At 33.2% G+C, this 24,983-nt stretch overlaps 2 protein-coding genes across 6 annotated transcripts in view; one reads left to right on the top strand and one right to left on the bottom strand.

Annotated features, from left to right (window-relative positions):
• Nucleotides 1–24,983, top strand: part of MCF2L (MCF.2 cell line derived transforming sequence like) — a 103,852-nt gene that overhangs the window by 50,690 nt on the left and 28,179 nt on the right. For 4 of the 5 annotated variants that reach the window (XM_058186828.1, XM_058186824.1, XM_058186826.1 and 1 more), the window contains 11 exons: nucleotides 5,496–5,579; nucleotides 9,078–9,192; nucleotides 11,882–11,972; nucleotides 16,731–16,850; nucleotides 18,350–18,466; nucleotides 20,422–20,571; nucleotides 21,209–21,333; nucleotides 21,955–22,069; nucleotides 22,911–23,030; nucleotides 23,132–23,323; nucleotides 24,529–24,720. In XM_058186828.1, coding sequence (XP_058042811.1) covers nucleotides 5,496–5,579; nucleotides 9,078–9,192; nucleotides 11,882–11,972; nucleotides 16,731–16,850; nucleotides 18,350–18,466; nucleotides 20,422–20,571; nucleotides 21,209–21,333; nucleotides 21,955–22,069; nucleotides 22,911–23,030; nucleotides 23,132–23,323; nucleotides 24,529–24,720 — 1,421 coding nt within the window. Of the gene's footprint in view, nucleotides 1–388; nucleotides 407–5,495; nucleotides 5,580–9,077; nucleotides 9,193–11,881; nucleotides 11,973–16,730; nucleotides 16,851–18,349; nucleotides 18,467–20,421; nucleotides 20,572–21,208; nucleotides 21,334–21,954; nucleotides 22,070–22,910; nucleotides 23,031–23,131; nucleotides 23,324–24,528; nucleotides 24,721–24,983 lie in introns of those variants that run through there. The other variant, XM_058186827.1, reaches the window with a different exon arrangement.
• PCID2 (PCI domain containing 2) overlaps nucleotides 20,488–24,983 on the bottom strand; it is a 107,023-nt gene continuing 102,527 nt past the window's right edge. The window contains exon 15 of the mRNA XM_058186836.1: nucleotides 20,488–20,535. Coding sequence (XP_058042819.1) covers nucleotides 20,503–20,535 — 33 coding nt within the window. The 3' untranslated portion in view covers nucleotides 20,488–20,502. The remainder of the gene's footprint in view (nucleotides 20,536–24,983) is intronic.

Below are 24,983 nucleotides of genomic sequence, written 5' to 3'. Positions count from 1 at the left end.
CTCATTTTCTAATCTAATCAGTCCTAAAATCTCCTCAAATATTGAAATTTTAACTTTCAATTAATTTTATTGATTAAATTGTATGCCACCTACAACCTCTCTCTGAGGGAGATAGGTGGTTAAGAAATTGAAAAATAAATAAATAAGTTGCCTAATTGTTTTGTAGTTTTCCTGTTATTTCTATTATCGAAGACATAAGCAATTCATAATATTATCAATGATATTTTAATAAAACCATATTTTTCATCATAACCACATTTATTAAACCTATTAATTTCAAGTGTGCAACAGAAATGGTGCTTATATAATTTTCAGATAAAATATTTTGAAATGACAATGCATTTGAAATTGTCCAGCAAGGTAAAAGAGAAAGAAAAACCAAGATTAAAAAAGAAGAAAAGTAAAGGTGAATATTTCTATGGTTTTGCTATTCGTTCAATTTCTTTTTGAAACTAATAAATATTTTCAGTCTTTTTTCTCCATCTCTGTTTCTGACCATTTTTGTTTGAGTTTGTTAAGGAGAGCTTTGTAAGGGAATGTTAAGTGAAGAAGACCCAAAGTGACATCTGCTCCTTTAGTTCATTCAGTGCTTTGTAGTCATTTTTCACATAAAGATCCCTACAATCTAATCTTTTTCTAATTACAGCCTCCTTAGTTGAGAGTTAGACCAGCTGCTGGTGGAGATGAGATGGAGCCCAAAGGAATATAAAATTAAAGATGAGCCTCAGGGCTTCAGCTCCCATTTGTAGATGATGAATGCTATGTATTTAAGTCACATTATAGTGAACGTTCTTAAATAAAATGAAAGATGCATGCTTTAGACTTACTACAAAAGATTCCCTTGTATTTTATGAATAGTATTTCACTTCCAAGACATAATTGTCAAATATGTGTTTTATGCACTTAAAATAGAACATTTTATCATTAGGTTTTTCTTTGGCTGTCCATTATCTCTGTTGTTAAAAATGCAAAAAATGTTGTAAGAAATAGTGCTTTTTTATTTATTTATTTATTGCATTTCTTTCATATATTTAGTAACAGAATTCAAAGATTCCTGACAGCTATTTTAAAAAATCATAAAAAATACTTTTAAGAGCATCCATATTTTTACTAATGGGGAGTTAACTGCTGCCTTTCCCAACAAAATGTATTTCCGGTGTATTCATGAGTTATTAGAATTTATTTCCTAACTGGTCACTTCCTACATAGCTGAATATTCTGGGAATTCTACTTTCAATTATCCAAGAGAAGAGAAGGAGGAGAGAAACATTTATTAAAATGTTAGGGAAAACTTTATGTAATAATAATAATAACAGAGTTGGAAGGGACCTTGGAGGTCTTCTAGTCCAACCCCCTGCCCAGGCAGGAAACCCTATACCATTTCAGACAAATGGTTATCCAACATTTTCTTAAAAATTTCCAGTGTTGGAGCATTCACAACTTCTGCAGGCAAGTTGTTCCACTGATTAATTGTTCTGACTGTCAGGAAATTTCTCCTTAGTTCTAAGTTGCTTCTCTCTGGTACGGCTACTTATTAAGCAGGGACATTAAGCATGTCCCTGCTTAATAAGTAGCAGTACCAGATCCATTTGTGTTGGGGACAATGTGCAAGTGAGAAAGCTCTAATCTTCTTTTTGCGTTCAAATAACTTTCTTGAAACTTGTCTAGCTTTGGTTCCAAGACCAAGATCTAGACAGCAGTAATGAGCTGTAGCCAAACTAGAGTTGACAAGGACAAATGGGAAAAAGTGTTTTCCGTTCTAGTATAGCTATTATGTTTTACATAGGACCTTACTTTCAGCATTTCTGTTGTGTTTTCTGTTCCTGACTCCCCCTGCTTGGTGCTTTACTATGGACTACAATATAACTATTGATTGGTAGTAGTGCCAAGAATTTTAACAGCACTAGCAATTTGTCTTGGCCATGCAGGGTAATAATATGCATTTATATTTCTTTCATTAGATTTATTTCAGTCACTGATATCACTATTACTTTAATTTTCCTGGCAATATTCTAAAATATTGCCGGGGCCGTGGGCGGCTCAGGCTGTAAGATAGCCTGTCATTAAACACAGCTGCTTGCAATTACTGCAGGCTCGAGTCCCACCAGGCCCAAGGTTGACTCAGCCTTCCATCCTTTATAAGGTAGGTAAAATGAGGACCCAGATTGTTGGGGGGACAATAAAGTTGACTTTGTATATAAATATACAAATAGGATGAGACTATTGCCTTACATAATGTAAGCCGCCCTGAGTCTTCGGAGAAGGGCAGGATATAAATGTAAATAAAAGTAAATAAAAAATAAATAAAATGATTTGTTGATGGTGTGAGCTGAAATAGATAATATGTGAGATGAGAGTAATTGAATCTTATGTATATAGACAGTATTCTTTACCTCTGAGCTACAGAGAAGAGACAGATCTTTTTTATGTAACACTCTTCCCACAAAAGAACACCTCACAGGCAATTTGTTTAAATGGGGTTAAGTCACAGCCAACAGAGAAAGAGAGGGGGATGAATTAAATCTTCATTTGTAATACAAGGGGGAAAAACCCAGACCATTTCTTTCTCCCCCTTTTTCTCTGAAACTAAGTTAATTGAGAAAAATTAAACTAATTAATACTTCCTTGTAGCCGTAGGTGAATATGCCTTTTTAAAATCCCTTCTCAAATGTTTTTCCATCCAATTACAAGTAGTCCCTGACCAATGACCACAATTGAGCTCAACATTTCTGTTACTAAGTGAGACATTTGTGAGTTTTGCCCCATTTTATGACCTTTCTTGCCACAGTTGTTAAGTGAATCACTGCAGTTGTGAATGTGGCAACATGGTTGTCAAGTGAAACAGACTTTGCCATTGACTTTGCTTGTCAGAAGGTCACAAAAGGTGATCAAATGACCGTCATAAATATGAACAGTTTCCAAGCAGGTAGATTTTGATCACATGACCATGAGACTGTTGCAATGGCCGTACGTGTGAAAAACTGTCATAAGTCATTTTTTTCAGTGGTGTTGTAACTTCAAAAGGTCACTAAATGAACTGTTGTAAGTCAAGGACTACCCATATTCCTTATATAGGATTGAGCTACAATTTTTATAGCTGAGTCCCTTGTGCAAACAATAAGATCACTGTAATCAGGTCCTTCTCTGTGGCTGCTCTCTGTATTATCTCACCATTCTCCCTGATCACCATGTTACATTTTAACAACCCTCGGCTTTTGATAATTCCCCCAAAATTGACAATCGGAGTTCCCTCCAATATATCTGTTTCCATGTGTCTGCGCTTTTATATGTGTTAAGCAAAATTTCTCTTTTTCTACATGGGCAATCTTGAAAGTTACTAAAGATGATCATGGATATATGCAATAGTGGTGCTGAATTTTTCATTATTATAGGTATAGATCTTTAAAAACTTGAACATTCAATTTCCTGTATGAAAATATTATCCTTATAAGTATTGTGGGAGCGGTGCTGTCCATGGTACATCTCTACTGTAGGTAGCTTAATGAAGTTGCAGAAGAAGATAGATATAGTTCATGTTTACATTATCAAACTACTCCATATAGTTGTACAGAAATAGCCATTATTAGTATTTTTGATTTATAGGTTCAGTAGTACTTAACTGATGAATTTATGTGAAGTAATAAAACTGGTTAATTGGTGTTACATTTATCAGCACCCATGTTCAAAAATGTAAGATTTGTATTACTATACTGCACTTGTCTTATTGTCTCTTTAATATGATTTTCACTACCCATGCAATATGTACAGAGTAAGTGTAAAATACCACACCCAGTGAAAGAAACTGAAACCAGAAAATCTGGTTTCAACACTGCTGTGTTTTACATATTGCTTACATCAGAAAAATGTACTGTAATACTGGATTTCCCTATCACTTTTATTCTCCCCCTTAAACTCATAGATTTGTCATGCCACAAACTCATGACACAGTACTTCTGCTTTTTAATATTTTAATGTAGTTTTTCTGTTTTAATAAGTTTCTACAGCTCATGAGGAAAGTACAACTTATCAGATTTGCTGAGCTGTGATTTCCAACATCCTTAGTCAGAGCTAAGAATTAAACTTTAATATGATGAAAATAATTACAATGCATTTTCAGTTTTTGAAAAATAAATTTATAGGTGGTGCTAACTTAGAATTTTATGTAAATTTACCATCATAATAGGTGATTAGTAATAGAAATAGAGTAAGCGCTATAGATATATTTTAGCAACACACTGATAACTGAATACACAATGATTTATCATAAATGCTATCTACAATATCTTCATTTTTAAAATACCCTCTATGTTTAAAATACTTTAAAAATCTATTCTCTATCAAATCAGGACACACTGACTTGCCCTTACCAGAAACCAATGTACACAGATAATAATTGTACCAAATTTAGCTATGTTGCTAAAATGTTGTTTATTTGCTATTTTATTTTTGTCCATTAATAGAAGCAATAGTTGGAGCAACTTTTCCAGGTATCTCTTCTAGATAGTTTTAAAAGAAACAGCTGAAATTAATAGGACCAAATTACTTGGAGTCAGCTTTCACTCTGATGTTGAAGTAAAATAAGTTTATATTTGTATATTTATCTATGTAAGCTAGTTTTATATCTGAATTATTTCTATGCATATTTCATATGAGATTTGGCATAGTCTAACTTGTGGGATTTCTTTCTTCCTTTTCTGGTATCTTGGTTGCATTATTAATAGTTAAGGGACTTTCTGGCACAAGGAATTCATCCATAAGAGCCATACACTTATAATAAATACAACAGGTCTCTAATGAGTGTGCCCTAAATGGCAGATACAGTATTTTTGTGTGTGTGCATAACTATATTTCATCTTTTTTTTTACTTTCTTGGTTGTTGAAGGAAACTTTCAACCCTGATGGTTGCAAATTTAAGGTGAAAAGAGAAACCACTAGAAATTTGGGACTTTATACATATAGACCTCTTTGGACCAAATCTTTTTCAAACATGAACAAAATGTGCATTTAGAAGTAGTAGTAAACTGAAACACGGTGTCTTAACCTATGTGGATTTTCTGAGCTAATGCCTTGATAGAATACGATAGCTTCATGTACATATAAATGTGCTCGAATAGCACTTTTCCTTATTTCAGGAGTCTTTTTGCTGATTAAAACACATTTGATGAGTGAATGTTTTGCTTTGTAAGTTCCATGACTTTATGACATCTCATTTTAGAATACTATTGCCAACTTCTGATTCTAATACCTGAGTTAGATTCCTTACAATACTATGGCATTACTGTATGTTGTTGATAGTTATATTTTAACATTGTCCACTTTAATACTATATATACCTTTGAGTGTATAAGAGGATTTAACATAATATTGAGCACTGTTGTGAAATCCTAAAGCACTTTAGTAAAGAAAGATGTAAATATGAACTTTTACTCAAAACTTCTAAAATTACTCAATCTCAATTTCCATGGAATTGATTTTGGGGGTATGTTTGGTTTTAGATGACATCATGCATCAGGATATTGTTCCCCTCTGTGCTGAAGATATTGAAGATGAGTTAAGAAAAAAGTTTGCATATCTTTCAGGTAAGAATTAGAAAAATTCTACTGGATTTACTGCGTATAAGGTCATCTCTTTTCCTAGTAATCATCCCATTTGCTTAATTCCTTTGATAAATTGTATTAAAATATCAAAACCAAAATAGTGGGTTGAAATCCGATCAATGAAATTTCTAAAATGATCTTTGCACAGAAATTAATATTCTTTTTTGATGCTAGCTTAGGTGTGGGAACTATAGATTATATCCTCACAAAGTGACATTCTGAAGTCCTTTTATTATATGCCATCCTTCCCAAACTGAACAACCTATATATGAGGAATTTAATTTAGGAGTTAAATTTAACTCTCGACCATCCTGGCTAGAGAACAGAAAAGTGCTTTGAGTCCACAAGGAGCCCCAAATTGCCATCTCATTTAGATGGAGAATCTTTGGGGCCAGAAAAAAGATATCCACTTTGTCTTATGAGGATTAAAAATGTTCTTTTCCTTGTGGATCCAAGACTTCAACAGCATCACATTATCAACCAGGAATCAAAATATACCACTGTTAAAGTCAGCATGGAGTGCCAGTTTTGTCTAATAATTAAGTCATCAGGCCAGGAGATCATAAGTTCCAGTCCTGCCTTAGGCATGGGGCTAAGCTGATGACCTTGGACCAGTCAGTCTCTCTCAGTCCTAGGAATCAGGCAATGACGAACTATTTCTGAAAAATCTTGCCAAAAAAAATGGAGCAATTAGTTCAGGCAATCACCAGAAGTCAAAAAGTGATTTAGAATAGAATAGAATAGAATTTTTTATTGGCCAAGTGTGATTGGACACACAAGGAATTTGTCTTGGTGCATATGCTCTCAGTGTACATAAAAGAAAAGATACGTTCATCAAGGTACAACATTTTCAACACAATTGATGATCAATATATCAATATAAATCATAAGATTGCCAGCAACAAGTTATAGTCATACAGTCATAAGTGGAAAGAGATTGGTGATGGGAACTATGAAACGATTAATAGTAGTGCAGATTCAGTAAATAGTCTGACAGTGTTGAGGGAATTATTTGTTTAGCAGAGTGATGGCCTTCGGGAAAAAACTGTTCTTGTGTCTAGTTGTTCTGGTGTGCAGTGCTCTATAGCGTCGTTTTGAGGGTAGGAGTTGAAACAGTTTATGTCCAGGATGCGAGGGATCTGCAAATATTTTCACGGCCCTCTTCTTGATTCGTGCAGTATACAGGTCCTCAATGGAAGGCAAGTTGGTAGCAATTATTTTTTCTGCAGTTCTAATTATCCTCTGAAGTCTGTGTTTTTCTTGTTGGGTTGCAGAACCGAACCAGACAGTTATAGAGGTGCAAATGACAGACTCAATAATTCCTCTGTAGAATTGGATCAGCAGCTCCTTGGGCAGTTTGAGCTTACTGAGTTGGCGCAGAAAGAACATTCTTTGTTGTCCTTTTTTAATGATGTTTTTGATGTTAGCTGTCCATTTGAGATCTTGCGATATGATAGAACCCAGAAATTTGAAGGTTTCTACTGTTGATACTGTGTTGTCAAGTATTGTGAGAGGTGGAAGTATGGAAGGGTTTCTCCTAAAGTCTACCACCATTTCTACGGTTTTGAGTGTGTTCAGTTCCAGATTGTTTTGGTTGCACCACAAGGCTAGTCGTTCGACCTCTCGTCTATATGCGGATTCGTCATTGTCTCGAATGAGACCAATCACTGTTGTGTCATCTGCATTTGAAGGTGGACACACATAATATCAACATACTGATGATGCCTGACCCATGCTGATGTATGGTCTTATCCAGAGACATCCTGTTGAACAGGAAAGGGAAGAGCTTTGAAATCTGAGGCACCTCACAAATCAGAGTTTTGGGCTGGACCTCTTCCTTCTTGTCAATACTGAATGGCATTGGCCGAGAAAAAAGCAGAACTAGTGCAACACTGTGCCTCCCATTACCAAACCCTGTAATCAGTCCAGAAGGATACCATGAAAGATGCTGAGAGATCAAGAAGAACTGGACGCTTGCATCATCCCATCCTGGTTTTGCTGGATTCCTGTATTATAATCCACCTTCACTGCTCATCAGGCTATAATATCCTCCTCTATCTTTTTTACATTCCATTTGCTTACTCTGCACGCTTTTAATTATGGATATATTTATCCCATTTATAAACGGGATAAATATCTTATATCTATAACTACCCTATATCTAGGGTATTATCAAATTTGATGATAATGCTGTTCCTTTGTCCCTATGAATTTTAATGTTGAAAGAAACTCCCCTTTCCTTTTCTTACGCCCAACTATATGCACTTTGGATTCTATTTAACATTTGGTCTTGTCTTCAGAATTTTTTTTTCTTTCTTCCCTTTTCTTTTAAAGTTCTTTTTTAGTTTTCAGTCGGTACTTACTTCTGTTATGTTCTTCTCTAGTACACTTGGTGGTTCTTTTCTTTCTATTGATTTTTCTCTTTTTTATTTCAACAGTATTTAACAGCTGAGTATTTTGCCATCAATTTAATCTTTGAGCTCCAAGTCTTTCTTAAGCAGTCCTTCAGAGCCCTTTCACAAGGCATCCTTCTGCTTTTAATCTTCCTTTTGTATGAGACCCTTCAGGAAAAATCAAAAGAATAGAAGTAGGATGAAAGCATGCAGAAAAGCTAGGGGAGGTGTTAAAGGACAACTTGTTATGGTGGCCGTTCTAATGGAATATATATATCAACTGCACTTCTGTTTTTGGCCCCTGCTAACTAAAGCTTGTTGCATTGCTAAAATAAGTTAAACATGATCTCAGTAATAAAAAGAATTGAAAAATGATAATTTTTTAAAAGAAACATATTGAAATGAAATGCTGAAAATTAAAACCAATTAAAATCTAAAATTTGTAAAGTTTGAACAATTAAAAAAGTCTTTACCTTACAAAGCTCAAAGATGTGCATTTTAAAGATAAAATACTAGGGTAATGAAACATCTGCAAGAAAACAAGTAAGCTTTGTGAACAAAAAGGACACCTCATTTCAACTACAATTTTGAACTACAAACATTCTCCTTTATCGATAAAGTACTTCTTATATCTTCTATTTCTCTACTATCCCAAACAGGAGTAAAACATGTAGTAAGCCAGAGATATGCAAACACTGATACTGGAGAGACACATATTGTCCTCCTACTCTATAATATACTATTCCATTCTTTCAGTACAGATATACAGCCTGATCTGAATTGGATTACAGTGCTTTGAGACTATATTTTGTCAAGTATCTTGCACAAATCAAATCCATAAGCATTTCTCTTTTGAAGTGAACTTTTTGGGCAGTGAGGCAAAACTACTCTAGTTTTGCAAAAAAAATAAATTACTGTTTATAACTTGTGTCCATTTTGTATCTACAACACTGGTTTTGATTTTGATACCATTGGATGGGATTGTCACTACAAACAATCAGTAACAGTCAATTCATCTAGTTTCATATTAGTCCTTTTAAATAACATGATAAGATTTATTTTGGGAATTAAATTCTTTTCTTTCTAGGCGGACGAGGAAGAGATGGCTGTCCTGTCATCACTTTTCCTGAATTCTCTACATTTAGTGACATTCCAGATAAGGAGTTTCAAAGTGTTTTGACATACCTCACTAATATTCCCAGGTAAGGTTCCCAGCTACAATTGAGCAATCTATACAACCTACCGAAAAATCCCCCCCCCCAATTTTTGATTCATAGAATGCAGAGTCTTGTAACATTTTTGGCTAGGAAATATAGAGCAGAGGGAACTTTTAATGGAGGGTAAACAATTATAGAAGATTTTTCAATATAAAACAGGGCATATTATTAATCAAAAGAAGCTGAAAGTAGGAGTTTGATTTGTTTGTTTGTTTTAATATTTTTAACCAGAACAATAAAGAGGAACAATTTTTTTTTCAAAACCAACAAGACAAGAAAAACAAGCTAAACTCAAAAAAAAAAAAAACCAACCTCTGGCCAAAAGGGATTACAAACTTTCTACACATATTGCACTTTCAAGTATTAAATACGCTCGCACAGAGAGGGACTCCTTAGGGTGCCGTCCGCCAAGCAATGTCGGCTGGCGGCCCCCAGGGGGAGGGCCTTCTCTGTGGGGGCTCCCACCCTTTGGAACGAACTTCCCCCTGGACTTCGACAATTGCCGGACCTTCGGATTTTCCGCCGAGAGTTGAAGACCTATTTGTTTGTTCGCGCAGGACTGGCATAGGATTTTAATAGGATTTTAATTAGTTTTAACGTTTTAATATTTTATAAATTGGGGTTTTATTTATAATTGTTTTAATTCGGCCATTTGTATAATAAGTTTTTTAATCATGTTTTTATGTGTATTTTGCTGTTGTTTTTTATTATGGCTGTAAACCATAATAATAATAATAGTCCTTCGGGAGAAGGGCGGTATAAAAATTTAATAAATAAATAAATAAATAAATAAATAAATAAATAAATAAATAAATAAATAAATAATACTTAAACACCTCTAAATCTAAATTAAGATATCATTATAAAATATCATGAAATCTACTCCTGAAGAAAATATATTGTGTCATTTTTGATTAGTAAATAAAATTTCCTTTTCAAAAACAGATAATTTAAACATTACTTGAATCCAATCCTTCATACTAGAAACATTGCAACTTTTCCCCCCTCAAACTAATGTAGTGTATGAGTGATTCCTTATTTCCTTCTTCATCTCCAAATTACCTTCAATCTGCCATTAGATATCATTTACCTGGGAATAAGCTCAATAAATTCCAAAAAAACAAGTTAGGAGATTGTACTACCAAGATGAGAGCAAAAATGTTTTAATGCTTCTATATTTTGAGTCTGATCTGTCTATTCTTAATAATTTCATTGGGATATTTGCTCACAAGAAGTACTTTTTATTCATTGGACCTTATGTTAAATAAATAACTAAAAGTAACAAGAAAAAAGCAGATTTAAGAATTTTCTAAAGATTTGGATAAATAATGTATTTACTCAGAGCTCAGGAGATGGGATCTGGTTTTCCCAGAACAAATGCCTGGGAAAAGTGTTCAATAAATGACATGCAATTGATGAAAGTGCCATTGTATTGCCATGATTGATATTGAAGTACTTAGGTAATATTTTTAGCAATACTATTAGTTTTATCTGGAAGCTAAACTATCTAGTTGTTCAGAAAGTTGCATGCAAAGCCATATCAATCTTTAAATGACACAATTCCTGTAGCTAGTAATGTTTCTTTTAAAGTGTGTTCCATTGAGCTACTTTCTATCCATGATGTCAGTTCAGATTGGGCATGACAGTCACAGTTTTGATATGAATGGAAACATTTTTTAAAAATATATTTTTCATTTTCCTACATTATTTTGAAATTTTGTACTTGTTTATGAGGGATTTGGTAAGAGGAAAAATTCCCTATCCCTCAATTAAGTGTGGAACTTCTCTTCCTTATCACTGAAATTCCTTTTCAATAGCATAGTTTCTTCCAATAAAGAAAAGACATTGCAACCTTTTTTCATACACAATTTTCTCAGCATACACAATAATTAAAGTCATTTTGGTTTATTCTTGCCTGTCATTTCTATTGCAAATGGCTGGCAATCAACTTTCCACATTACATGATGGGTTTGTATCTTCAAGTAGAAAACAAGAATGTGTCCCTTTCTTTGCACTCTCCAACTGCAGCACGTGCAGCTGAACAGAGCAAAAGAAGGAAATATCTTGCTGCCTCTTTCCATCTCAGTGTCTTTCGGCTGTAGACTTTCATGGATCTTCCTTCTTAGCTCAGTTTCCCGTTTGGAAATTTCTGTTTTTGTTCACATGAATCTTTAAAGATTGGGGCTAGCAATGTCAGATTTCTTAGCTAGAACCAGGAATACAGAACCTAGAAACTTATATTTCATAAGATGAAAGTTACATTATTCTATATATAAAATTATGTATTAGTGACAAAAAATACTTAAGGAAAAATAGTTTTTATTCTGGAGTGGACATTATAGTTCTTTAAAGGATGGATTGTCACTTTACAAGGAAATACAGCCACTGAATTAAAAAGAGATATGTCGGTATAAAGAAACATATCAGATTAATAAAACCCCTGGTCTTCAGGAAGAAGGGTAATGAATGTTTTGAGCAGCTGAACTTGCATGCAATGTTCGTTGACTCTGTTTTAATGAGAATTATTATTATATATAATTCTATCTATTAATCAACATACATAGTTGAATGGGCTGGTATAATAGGGCATTCTTGCTGTAAGATCTGTTGCTGTAAGATGAGTTCTTTTTTGCTTCCTCCTCCTCCTCCTTTTCCTCCTTCCTTTCCAACTCAGTTCACAAGATGCTGGAATTGGATTTATCCTTGTCATAGACCGCAGGCAAGATAAATGGACATCAGTGCGCACCTCTATAATGCGAATTGCGGTGAGTTGCTGTGCAGCTAAATGCTTTTTTTCCCTTGACAAATCTATGTGAATTGAGTGACATGTTTATCTTACAGAGTGCCTGGATCTATTTTTTTAAAATGTAGAAATGATATAAAATTATCTGCTTCTCAAATAAACGTTGCTTATTTGAGAAGCAGAAATAATTTGCAGTAATATAAAAGTGGCTTTAATAAAATTTGAAGTTTGTAGAAATTGTTGCAATATATTTAGAGATTCAATGAATATTTTTTATCACATCAACTATATCAATATTGTGGTTTTATTGATTATAAAATTACGTACAAATTACTGAACATTTACTGGTATTCTATTTGTGTTCTTTAAAGAGATTTGCTTTTAATCAAGTATCTGCCCATGGTAAACTACTTAACACAGAACTGAAACTTAAAAACATTTTAAGATGCTTGTTGTGTTCACTAACGAAGATTTGTATATACTTTTTTTATAATGAGGAATATAAAAAGAAATTGATAGAATTTATAAGTAATTCTTAAATTACCACTAAAACTGATGCTTTATTTATGTTTCTATAAAACATATATGTTTCTGTAAAAACAATAAAAACAGTCTTCTAGTACTGTGCTAGTCATTCCTGACTCTAGGGGGTGGGTGCTCATCTCTGTTTCAAAGCCAAAGAGCCAGCCCTGTCCAAAAACGTCTCCGTGGTCATGTGGCTGGCATGACTAAATGCCAAAGGCTCACGGAACGCTATTACCTTCCCACCAAAGGTGGTCCCTATTTTTCTACTTGCATTTTTTATGTGCTTTCAAACTGCTAGGGACAAGTAACGGGAGTTCACCTGGTTATGCAGTGCTAGGGATTCGAACCGCTGAACTGCCGACCTTTCAATCGATAAGCTCAGCGTCTTAGCCACTAAGCCACTGCATCCCTTTTAGTACTGCACTAGTCATGTTTTATTTTTTTTCTTTGTATACGTGTTTGAGGTTAGTTTGGAGGGAGGCCTCATTAGAATTGAAAAATACTATATTAAATCAATATGTATTTATACATGGTTAGATTTGTTGTTATTTCTGGAAAATGAGACTCAAAGATAAAATTGCTGATTGTTTTATCAAAGCAGCACCTTAGTTTTAGGCTCTCAATGGATTAGAGATAAGCATCTTTTTCCCTTTTAAATAGCCACATCATTTATACAGTAAAATTTTTGAGTTGTAAAGTTTTTCATTTAAGGGAAATTGTATCTCATAATTACAGAAAAAATATTAAATCTAGAACTAGTAATTATTTACTTAAAGGCAATAATAAGGGCAGGGCTTTCAGAAATTTGAAGGAGATTTAAGGATTAATGTCCAGAAAATGCTGCCCATTTTCTAAAATCAAGATTTTTATTGTTTCTATGATACAAGAACACTGGAGTTAGTTATAAAGTTATTTTTTATTAGAATCTCACAAAGGATTTTTTTTTTAAGTTAATAACATCAACATTTCCAAGTCAACAATGTTTGACCTAGTTCAGGTATATTCTGTATCTCCATTTTCCAATTTGAAGTAAGTGATGGTCCTTTAATGTGGGAAAGAAGGGACAGATAAAAAGTTGATGGCATTTTGATTCCTATTTACTGAGATATTATTATTATTATTATTATTATTATTATTATTATTATTATTATTATTATTATTATTATTTATTAAACTTTTATACCGCCCTTCTCCCGAAGGACTCAAGGCGGTGTACAGCCAAGATAAAAAACAATAAATATACAAAGTTAAAAATCAATTTATGATTCTTTCTCTTCCCTTAAGCAGTTGGGTCCATCAGCTGTCTCCTTGACATGAGCTTTGCTATAGTTTAACCAACAAGATAGTTACTGTCCTGGGAGATTAGTTAATTGATTGTGGGTTGATATGCTTGCCTCATCCTCCAGGATGGCAGGCATGAACAGTTTTCATACCACAGATTAATAGCAATAGCAATAGCACTTAGACTTATATACTGCTTCATAGTGCTTTATAGCCATCTCTGAGCGGTTTTACAGAGTCAGCATATTGCCTCCAACAATCTGGGTCCTGATTTTACCCACCTCAGAAGGATGGAAGGCTGAGTCAACCTTGAGCCTGGTGAGATTCGATCTGCCAAATTGCTGGTAGCTGGTGATCAGCAGAAGTAGCCTGCAGTACTGCCCTCTAACCACTGCACCACCGCAGCTCATAATAACTGTTCATCCCTGTTTGGATGCAGAATAAGTTTTCCATGTTTTAATTATAACCAATGGACAATTTCCCTTATTAATTCCATTTTTTGCTGTAGCAGTTAGGGTGTGATTAGAATAAAGTTACCTATTAACTCAATACCATTCTTTGTGATCCTATTTTAATCTATGCTCACAGCCATTTCAGGTGCCTGGGGTAAGGACATCATGATTAGTACAAACCACGAATGACCAACTCATTGTCATATAAATCATGGTTTTGAATAATTCTTGATGTGTGGCAATAATAGTTTCTCTGATTCATCTGGCGTAGCGTGTATCATTATTTCAATCAGAAGAAGGAGAAAGGAAGTGGTATGGAAAAATGGGAGGAAAAGTAAATCAGTCACACATTTCTGATCTGCAGACCATAACATAAATGTTTTGAACAACTCTGGGCATCTTACAGTAAAGGATGGTATTATTCTTGTTCAATAATAAGTACTATCTTTAAAGTATGAAACAAATATAGAAAAGCAAACAGTCCAGATCTATTGCCTCTGGCCTTGTTTTTAAATGTCCATGATTTTTTCCGAAGGTGAAAAACCTTACTGTATTTGGATTATTATTTTATAAACAAGTTTGTATCACATCTAAAGTTTTGAATTTTTTAAAATATGTTTTAATTTTTGTATTTTCTCAAACTTCTCCAGCTTTATGACCCTTTTTATTTTCCAAAATTAAAAAAAAATTGTCAACTAGGAAGCACTCTTGGAAAAAGGCAAGGATAGGGAAGTTGGAGCTAATTTTAATACCAATGGCTGCTAATCAGGTAGACTTGCTTCTGAATAGCTCCTGTGACTAAATATTTCTATTCCGTTGTGATCTGACACTGTGTGTGTTTATGTCCTTCATGTCCTCTAATACATTGCTGTGTCTGAAAGATGTTTAGTTCCACACCTATTTCAGGAATGTATTTCCTAGCAGGATAGCAGGAGAATTGTCTCCATTTTTTACTTTCGAATTCTTTTTCAGTACAGAGATTCTGTAGAGCTGATGTGTTTCAGACCCACACCCAGTTTTAAGCTGACATTTGTGAACTTGATTATTGGTTTGTCTTTTGGGGTTTTTTTAGACTCATGAGGGTTGGGAGCCATTTTTAAAAACTGGTTTTGAGCTATCTGTCAAAGTTAAGTAAAGATAAGCTATTTTCATTGGCTTCTAAAGCTTTAGGGAGGACAGATTGGCTATGGTGAGGTAACAACTTGAGGAAAGATAGCTTGATCATCCCTGAATGAGCTAGCTGTGAAGAAAACAGAATCAATATCCTTCCAGGTGGCAAAGTTTATTCATTTCAGAACCCTTCAGCTCATTATTAGCTTGTAGACAATGTGACAAGTTCCAGGGCATGTCAGTGAAGTATAGCATGCACTTTTATCAATATTCCAGAAATTCTTTTTCAGCTCCAAATTCTTTATAGAAATAAAAAATAAAGTCTGACGGTCTCAGAGTTTAAAGTGTAATGACTTCTACATAATGTCTATTGAAAATACATTGTTTCTCAGAACATCTGGATTTCTTCAGCAAATATAAAATAAAGTTTCACTAAAACCTAAATAAAATTGCAATTTAATGGAGTTTTTTTTTTTCTAAAATGAGTCACAAAATCACTTCCTTCTACTGCATTTTTTTCCATTCAGGTTTTGTTATTGTTTTTAGTTCCTCATAAAAAACCAACATAAGCACACATATCTCAAACACCACACATCTTATCTAAAATATAATGAAGCATTTCTGTTTTCTGATTACAACCAAAAGATCCAATGGGATGATCAGGGATGATTCTGTAAGATTAACCTGTTTTATTAAGCAGGGAAAGCTCTTCTGTTTATTTGTTTCTAAATATACCTAAAATGTTTTTTGCTTATAATAAGCAAAAATTCCATTGAGGCAAAAAGTACCGGTATATGTGATTTTTTTCCTCAGGCTTAAGAAACTTTTGAAGGCAGAGATGGATGGAACTATGGTATATATACAGTTTAGCTTGTAGGAAGCATGTTATTATCTATAAAGTGCCTGTTCTTAAGTAAAGGATGATGCCTAGAAAAAAAAAAGACAATTGTGCATTTTTCAAGTACACTATCACCTTATTATTATTCTTTATAAGTTATTTCAAATAGTCAAAGTTTCTCTTGTTCAGTATAAATATATCATCAATTAAATAATATACTAGCTCAGTTTAGACAGCACATCAAATCATACTTTTAGGAAAGCTTATCTAAAATTTGGTGCAATAGTTTAATTAAAAATGACATCATCTACAGAAACTATCTCAGAACATAGATCTTGGAAGTTATAAATGATAATTTGGTGTAGTATCTGAATTGGCAGACTATAATTACATCCATTTCCATTACTCCATAGAAATTAAACCCTAGTTTGCCTATATCTGAAGTTCAAAATGTAGTCCAGTTTAATCTGTAGTTAATACAAAATAAGTGTAATGTAATTTGCTAACTAATCTGTTGATTTTATTTAATCTAATAATATGTTAAATGTGACGATTCTCTTTCACCATTTTGCAGACATCATTTCCAGCAAATCTGCAACTCGTTCTGGTTTTGCGTCCAACTGGATTCTTTCATAGAACTCTCTTTGACATTGCCTTTAGATATCATGGAAATGACTATAAAATAAAGCTGCCGGTTAGTGTTCAATCTTTTTATTTTCATTTGTAATTTATTTTTATGCACAGAGTAGTGTGATAAGTACACTGGAATAGTAAAAAGTATGTCTTTAATATAACTTTTCTTAACACTTTTTTTCTGCATGGGCAATTTTTTTTCATCACTAATGGACAAAAATTTTATAGAATTTTCTGTAGACAAAATGATGGATTAAAAAAAACTGATTTTAGCCTATGCTTTTTGTATATTTGAAATTATGTCATTTTAAAATAATTTTAATCTTTTCACTATAAGATATGAAAAAGTACAAACTACGATTCATTAAGTAATATTTATTGCTTATTTTGGTAAGCAGGTGATAGCATTTTAAAAAAACATGCATAAATGAGGTATATTGTAGATGTTCTTATATAAGTACATTTTTTAAAAAAATTTAGAAAACGTACCTTGGATATTGTGAGTGAAAGAGTAAAGCATTTATCTGCTGTTCATTAAAGAACTGACTTTTTCAGGCTTTAAAAAGTTTTGAAAGGATTAAAAATTATTTGATATTAATTTCAATATTAATTAAATCAACTACAGGTTTATCTGTACTACTCTTTGAGTAATAGAGATATGCTGTCCTTACATTAAGTCAAAAGAACTTCTTCCAAAACATTTTCAAACTATGCTCAGCTAATATTTATTTGATATAATTATTTGGTAAAAAAAACAACAACAAAACATCAGTGTGGGGGAAAATCATCCAAACTTACACACAAGCCTTATTTGCTATTAGGCAACAACTTTTCTAGGATTAGTTGAAATAATACACATTTGTGCACAAACCTCCTGAGATTTTCAGAACTATTCTTCAAGCAGTTTAAATGCTATTATATTGGATTATAAGGCTTCATAAATCAAAAAGGTCCATCTGATTGCTTAGGAGCACAAACAGAGCATCGGCCTGCTGTTCTTTAAAACAGCCCTGTCTTTTTCCAGGATTATCTCACTGTCCTCTGAAGTTGCCACATAAGCCTAGGAAACGAAGTGGCTGCTTTAAAGACTTCAAACAAAATTTTACTTTTGTTAATGCTCCAAATCAGGGGTCTCCAACCTTGGCGACTTTAAGCCTGGAGGACTTCAACTCCCAGAATTCCTCAGCCAGCTTTGCTGGCTGGGGGATTCTGGGAGTTGAAGTCCTCCAGGCTTAAAGTCGCCAAGGTTGGAGACCCCTGCTCCAAATAACCCTTTTCAATCAAATCTAAAGCATCGCTAGCCCTATAAGATAAGAATAAAATCTATTTTATATGGACTATAAATATCAAACTTTTCCTAGTTATTAAGATTACCACCTTAATTGAATGAGATATTTTATATGCTGTTATGAGAGTGAAACTCTCCTTTATCTGATAAATCATGTTTCGTTGAATACTATTATTTAGTTTCATAACTACAAATTTGCCAAAACTGCCAAAGCAAAACTCCAAAAATCATGTTAATTGTATTCATTTAATGTTGTGATTTCTGTCTTATAGATCATAATGCTGAGCTCACTAACAGAATTAAATAACTATATTGATACAGCCCAACTAACTGAAGATCTTGGGGGTACCCTAGATTACTGCCATAATAGGTGGCTTACACAGCGCACTGTGAGTTTTTTTTTAATTTTCTATTTTATACCCTGTTAATAGATACAAATTGAAATATCAATGATTGTATCTCAAAAACATTAGGAGTAATGAATTTGGAAGTGCTGAATTGTATTAAAAGGAGTTTTTGGACCTACAATATATCTAAATGCATGACTGACTGACTTTTTTTATTGTGAAAGACTGAGAGAACTAATGAAAGGTACAAGGGTTTTGAAGATTCTGAATGTGAGACAAATCAATATTTTAGTACAGGTAATCCTCAGTTTACAACCATAAGGGAGCTTGAATTTCTGTTGTATGTCATGTCGTTCTTAAGTAAAGGCACCCATGTAATTGAGCCAATTTTATGACTTTTTTGCAGCGGTCATAAAGCAAAAACTGTAATCATTAAGTCCATTTTCTGCAATGGCATTTTTGCTGGGAATCTGAAGTGCTCTGATTTCTAGCAGCAAAAAAACCCACCATTATAAATTGCATTCATGTGACCAAGGACACTGCAAATGGCCATTAATGCAGGTTGGTTGCAAGTACCCAAAATGCAAATCCCACATAACCGAGATTTTGCTGAAAATTTTTAAAAGACGTTTTTGAAGAGCTAAGCAATATGTTTCCATCATAATGAATGGAATTATAAATAAAAGCAAAGAAATGGCTTGGGATGAAACTGAAGTGAGGACTGCTAGACAAAATATTCTAAAAGTGGCACGTGAAAGAATGGGGCTGAAACAAATGCTGGAAATATTGAAGTAAATATTTGTCAAAAGACCTGAAAACGGCCAATAGAATTTACATTTAAGTATATCAGAAGAAACATAAGTTGAAGCAAAAGTTGAAGAATGTGCAGATAGGCTTCTTAATTGGGTATGGTGAAATGAGAAGTGATAGTGTGTTGAATGAATGTGAACTCTCTACAAAAATCAAAAATAAACTATATCAGTGGTTGCAAATCTGTGGTCCTTGGAAACCTGGGGAACCGCAATATCATTAATTAATTAAATCATTAATCATTATCATTAATCAATTAAATAAAATAAATAAATAAATAAATAAATAAATCATCACAGGGGATCCATGAAGGCTTGAAGAAATGTTATGATTTAAATCCTGAGTTACGTTTTGGGGGTCCATAACCATAATCTGTGGCCACAAAAGGTGTTTAAAGGGGGTCCATGGTGAAGAAAAGGTTGAGAACCACTGACCTATATAAAAGAAGTACATAGAGATGGTTTAATCACAGGCAGAATGATTCAGTTGCAGAACAAACACATGGAAGAAGAAGGAATAGATGAGAATGTTGTGGTTGAACAGAAACCCTGAAGAAGTATGAGAAGAGGATTTCAAAAAAATAAAAGGGAGTGTATGAAGTGGTATATGGTCATCTAGATGCACATCTATTTTTTCAAAGATAAACAGGTGCAGAGAAATTAGTTTAGTATATTTTGCTATATTTCCATTTATTTCCTTGTGTCTTTTCTTTGACTTATTGTGGCTTACTTCCTTTGTGCACTTTGCATGAATATGCAAGTATGTAACTAAAACATTTTAAAAATAATATTTAATATCATAAGCATACTTTGAAAGTGTAAGGATATATTGTTAAGGAGTTAATGGTTGAGATAATTTTTAATAGAATATTAAATATTAATAGAATATATATAGCTTGAGATTGAGTTGAACTGTAGAGAACTACCAAGGAGAAAATGACCACCTCGTCAAAACTGCCAGAGCAAGTTACTGTATATAAACAAGGAGTAAACCCCATTCTCACTTGCTTGGTTGATGCTACCTAGTTGGGTAATGAAATGACTGCAAACAAACAAACTCAGAGACCACCAAGAACCCTCAGAGATAATTTTATTTATATCTATAGACATAAATTTATGTTTAAAACAAAATGTATAAAAAACATGTCTTCCTTGTCCGATGTGTGTCATGTATTTGTAATTCATAAGGATATAGACAACTTTGCTCGAATGGTTAAGCAGATACCTCAAACACTTCAATCTTTTGGGAATGAGCTTGCAGAAGAAGAGCTACCAAACGATCCTCAGGCCACCAGCTACCTCCTGGCAACACATACAGAAAGGAGAGACAAAATGAAGGTATGTTAGAGCAATTGTTAGATAAGATGGTTTTATTGAATTACCCCATTAATTGGTGCTTAATTTTTTTCCCTTTGCAAATTTTTTCTTTGAATGTTGTGTGGTATCGTCACTTTGAAACAGTGCCAGTAAATGTTATTATTCCTCACATTTTCCATGGATCTAAAGTTTTAAAACATTTATATTGCTAAAACAGTAAATAAAATCCTTTGTAAATAAAATATGGCAAAGCAATTCCTGTGACATGATTTTTATCTATAACAAATGGATTACTTAACTCTTATTTTGGCCTTATAATGTTAGAATAAGATTTTTGGGTTTGTGTACACATGCACACACAATTAAGCTTTGCAATTTTTTGATTATGTTTGTTTTATTTATTTTGAAATCTTTTTATCTCACCTCTAGATTTTATATGTATTCTGAGCAGCATAATACACAGGTGCTGGCTTTCTATCAGTGTAAAATCAAACTGTAGCTCAACTATGTTAAAATAGCACAGGCGTGAATTTGTCACATACTACAGGTTACCCATCCTTAGCTCATACTGTATTGTTTCAAGATCCTGGGAGGGCATTTCCAAGTTGAATTCTCATGAAAGAAGATCCTAACTACACACCGTTCAACTTTTCTATAGGAAGAATTGAAAATAGCATTAAGGCAAGGTGATGATATTCTCCATGGTATTCGAAAACCGGTCCTTGAAAACGCAGAGTACAAACTGAATCCAGATCAAATAGAAAATCAAATTACTGTGGAAAGGTGAGATGCCTCTAGTATTTTAATATATATTTTCACTGTATTCCTACTTTCTGTTTCTAAAATCTTCCTGACAGTTAAGATTTTAATACATTTGTCCAATATGGAAAACAAGTGTCATCAGGCAAGTTATGTTATCTCTGTCAGCAAAAGAATGAAAATTATTTGCTGAGAGAATATCAGCCAAAAAACAGGTCTGTAGTTATATTGTTCCTTGAAAAAAATAAACCATCTGGCAAAACAAAGCAAAGATACTGATTAGCATTTGACCTTATGTTCAAGTTTTAGTAAGTTTTAGAAACTTCATGCCTTCCCACACAAATTAAATACATCCATTATTTTGTAAGTTCCTAAAAGTATATTTCCAGTCTCTATGCCCCTCAGCTTTCTAGCAATCTGCTATCATCTTCCTTCCACACACCCACCTTCCTCCCATCAATCTACCTTTCAATCTTTCCATTACATTAGATTTTCACTTGATAGTTAATATATTTTTCAATGCTGAGAGTTTTTTATCTAAGAGTTTCATATCCTTTCCCTTCTTGGGATTTCTCATTCCCCTATCTCACCTTCAATTGGGAAATGCTTGGTACAAAACTTCTTTATTTGTCTTTTTCTTTTAAGGCTTTTATCTCAACTAGAGGAAACAGAAGCAGCTTTTGATGACTTTTGGTATAAACACCAGCAGAAGCTTGAGCAATGCTTGCAACTTAGACATTTTGAACTGGATTTCAAAGAGGTATATGATATGTTGGTCTAATTAAAACAATTCTGGATTAGCAGTATTTTTACTTAAAATTTTGAATTTTCACTTAAAAACATTAATTTTAATAAAATGTCATTTATTCTGCACTGGACAATACATTTCATCAAAGATATTTTTGATCATCCATTGTATGATTACCATTGTATGGTAATAATTTACATACAATATACATAAAAAAGTAATTTAAATATTTAAGTGATCAAATGAAATTAAAAGCATAGATAATAGTTACATTTTATCAGTATTGACTTACTTGATGTGCCTTAATAATTTAAAAACTTGTCTAGTTTAATGAAAAGAAGGACTAGGGGTGACATGATAGCAGTGTTCCAATATCTAAGAGGCTGCCAAAAATAAGAGAGTGTCAAACTATTCTCCAAAGCATCTGAGGGCAGGCCACGAAGCAATGGATGGAAACTAATCGAAGAGTGAACCAACCTGGAATTAAGAAGAAATTTCCTGACAGTTAGAACAATTAACCAGTGGAACAACTTGCCTCCAGAAGTTGTGAATGCTCCAACACTGGAAGTTTTTAACAAGAGATTGGGCAGCCATTTGTCTGAAATGGTATAGGGTTCCTGTTTGAGCAGGAGATTGAGCTAGAAGACCTCCAAGTCCTTTCCAACAGTGTTATTCTGGTATTCTATGTTACTAAAGAACCATATTATATAAATATAAAGTTTCTGAAAAATACTGCTTATATATTTTTCTATGATCATGACCCCTAGCTGATTTTTATGATCCAAAGTCTGATTTATAACTTTACTACACTGCTGTGTGACTTACAAAAAATTATATATTCTATTTCATTTAGGTCAAAACAGCACTTGAGACTGTGTCTGAGAAATTATTTCATTTCACAGAAATAGGAAACAGCAGTTCACATGTTGAGCACCTTCTGAAAGATCTTGCCAGTTATGAAGAAAAATCACAAGTAAAGATATAAGATTTCTTTATTTTGACACATTTTTCTGTGGGACATTTATAAAAAGATAATGTTACAACTTATATTTTCTGCTATATTATTTTTCTTAGGAAGTTTTGGAAAAAGCCAGCCTACTAATTTCCAATGGAGAGCAGTTTATAGAAAACAAGCATTATGCCATGGACTCTATTCTTCCCAAATGCAGTGAACTCCAACGTCACTATGAAATGATTCTTTCAGAATTGAATAAAAAAAGGGATCTCCTAAACCATTCATTTGAATTACATAGACGGTTGGAAAAGGTAAGTCTAATCTTCTCCACTTCCCTTCTTACTTGCTTTTTTATACAATTTTATTAAGATTTTAAACAAGATAAAAACTAAAAAGTCAGATTTAGAATAAAGTTCTTAAATAAAGTTAAAATAAAAGAAAGGGAAGATAAAGTCAAAAGTGCTGGAAAAAGAAAGAAAATATAAAAAGTAACTTCCAATTGTCTTTTACAGCAGTTATAAATATAAATTAACATCTTCCTCTATGATTATAGCATGGCTTTTATTTTTAATAAAGATAATATTTGTAGCTCAGAGTTGACGTGAGGGGTCCTTGATGCTCTCTGAGCTTGCTTGTTTTCTTGTAGACATTTCATTACCCAAACTAGATAACATCATCAGTGCTACCTAGTTTGGGTAATGAAACATCTGCAAGAAAGCAAACAAGCTCAAAGCGCTTTTATTTTTTCTATAATATTTTTCCTAATCCTCAAATCTATCTATGTATATATCCATCCATCCCACATTTATTATATTATTTTAAAAAATAACTCAAGGTGGCGAATATACCCTCCTCCTCCTATTTTCCTCACTACAACCTTGTGATCATAAGTTCATTTTTATTTTTTTTGTTTCACACAAAAAATCTATAAGGGGTTTCCAGTCAGCATTAAACTTAGTTAATCTGTTTTATCTCCATTTCCTCTCTTATTTGCTGAATAAGCTTTAAATCTAAAGGTAGTGCTGAATGTATAATCTTAATGGAGCCTAAATTTAGATTGTGACAAATCAGAAAAATGTGTTTTTTGAATGTATAGAATGTGGTCAAGTCATAAAGTTCGGGAGTGTTTTTGTGAGGAGAGAAAACATTGATCTCATTTTTTGTTCTCATCTTCTGAACAGTTTCCGTTGGGGCAAACATTATACACAATACAACATGGTTATTTAAAAATGCCAGTAGTATGTGCTCAGATTGTGATTGAGACTGTAACTTCAGAATATTTTCTTTCTTCATCTCTCTTTGGAGATAAATATTGCATCACTTCCACCATTTCCAAGTTTCACAGTTCTGTGTCTGGTGATCCAAGCTCACTTACAACTCATTCTCATAACACAGTAGCTTGAAGAGTACAGTCAAAAGAATCCTGGTTTTTTTCAAATCATTGTTAATTTTGATAACATAAATTATTTGTATAATGCAGCATTTTCACGATGTGTTTTTCTTGGCTCCCTTGTAGTGCATGAAGTGGTGTGATGATGGAATTTATCTGCTGGCTTCTCAACCTGTAGACAAATGCCAATCGCAGGATGGAGCAGAAGCAGCTCTGCAGGAAATTGAGCAATTTTTGGATATGGGAGGTGATAATAAACTCAGGGAACTAAGTTACCTGTCCAAAGAATTTGAAGCTATCCTCACTGAGGAATTAATGGTAATCTTAATATCAAGATTTCAGGACAATATCTTGTCACATTTATACAAAAGCATATATAAATAATGAATTGAAATATTTGACATGAAACCACTTAATATGTCTGTTCAGCTTTCTAAACCTAAACCTCCATAAATTATAACATAAATGCCTTAGGTAGGTAATTTTTCAAGTAAATTAACTGTTTTGTTAAAGAAGTCACTTACAGTTATTTATTTATTTATTTATTTATTTATTATTTAAATTTATATACCGCCCTATCT

The sequence above is a fragment of the Ahaetulla prasina genome, chromosome 5, assembly GCF_028640845.1.
Source record: "Ahaetulla prasina isolate Xishuangbanna chromosome 5, ASM2864084v1, whole genome shotgun sequence".
NCBI lineage: Eukaryota > Metazoa > Chordata > Lepidosauria > Squamata > Colubridae > Ahaetulla > Ahaetulla prasina.
The sequence above is the reverse complement of the archived record's forward strand: the minus strand, read 5'-3'. Positions and strand labels throughout refer to the sequence as shown.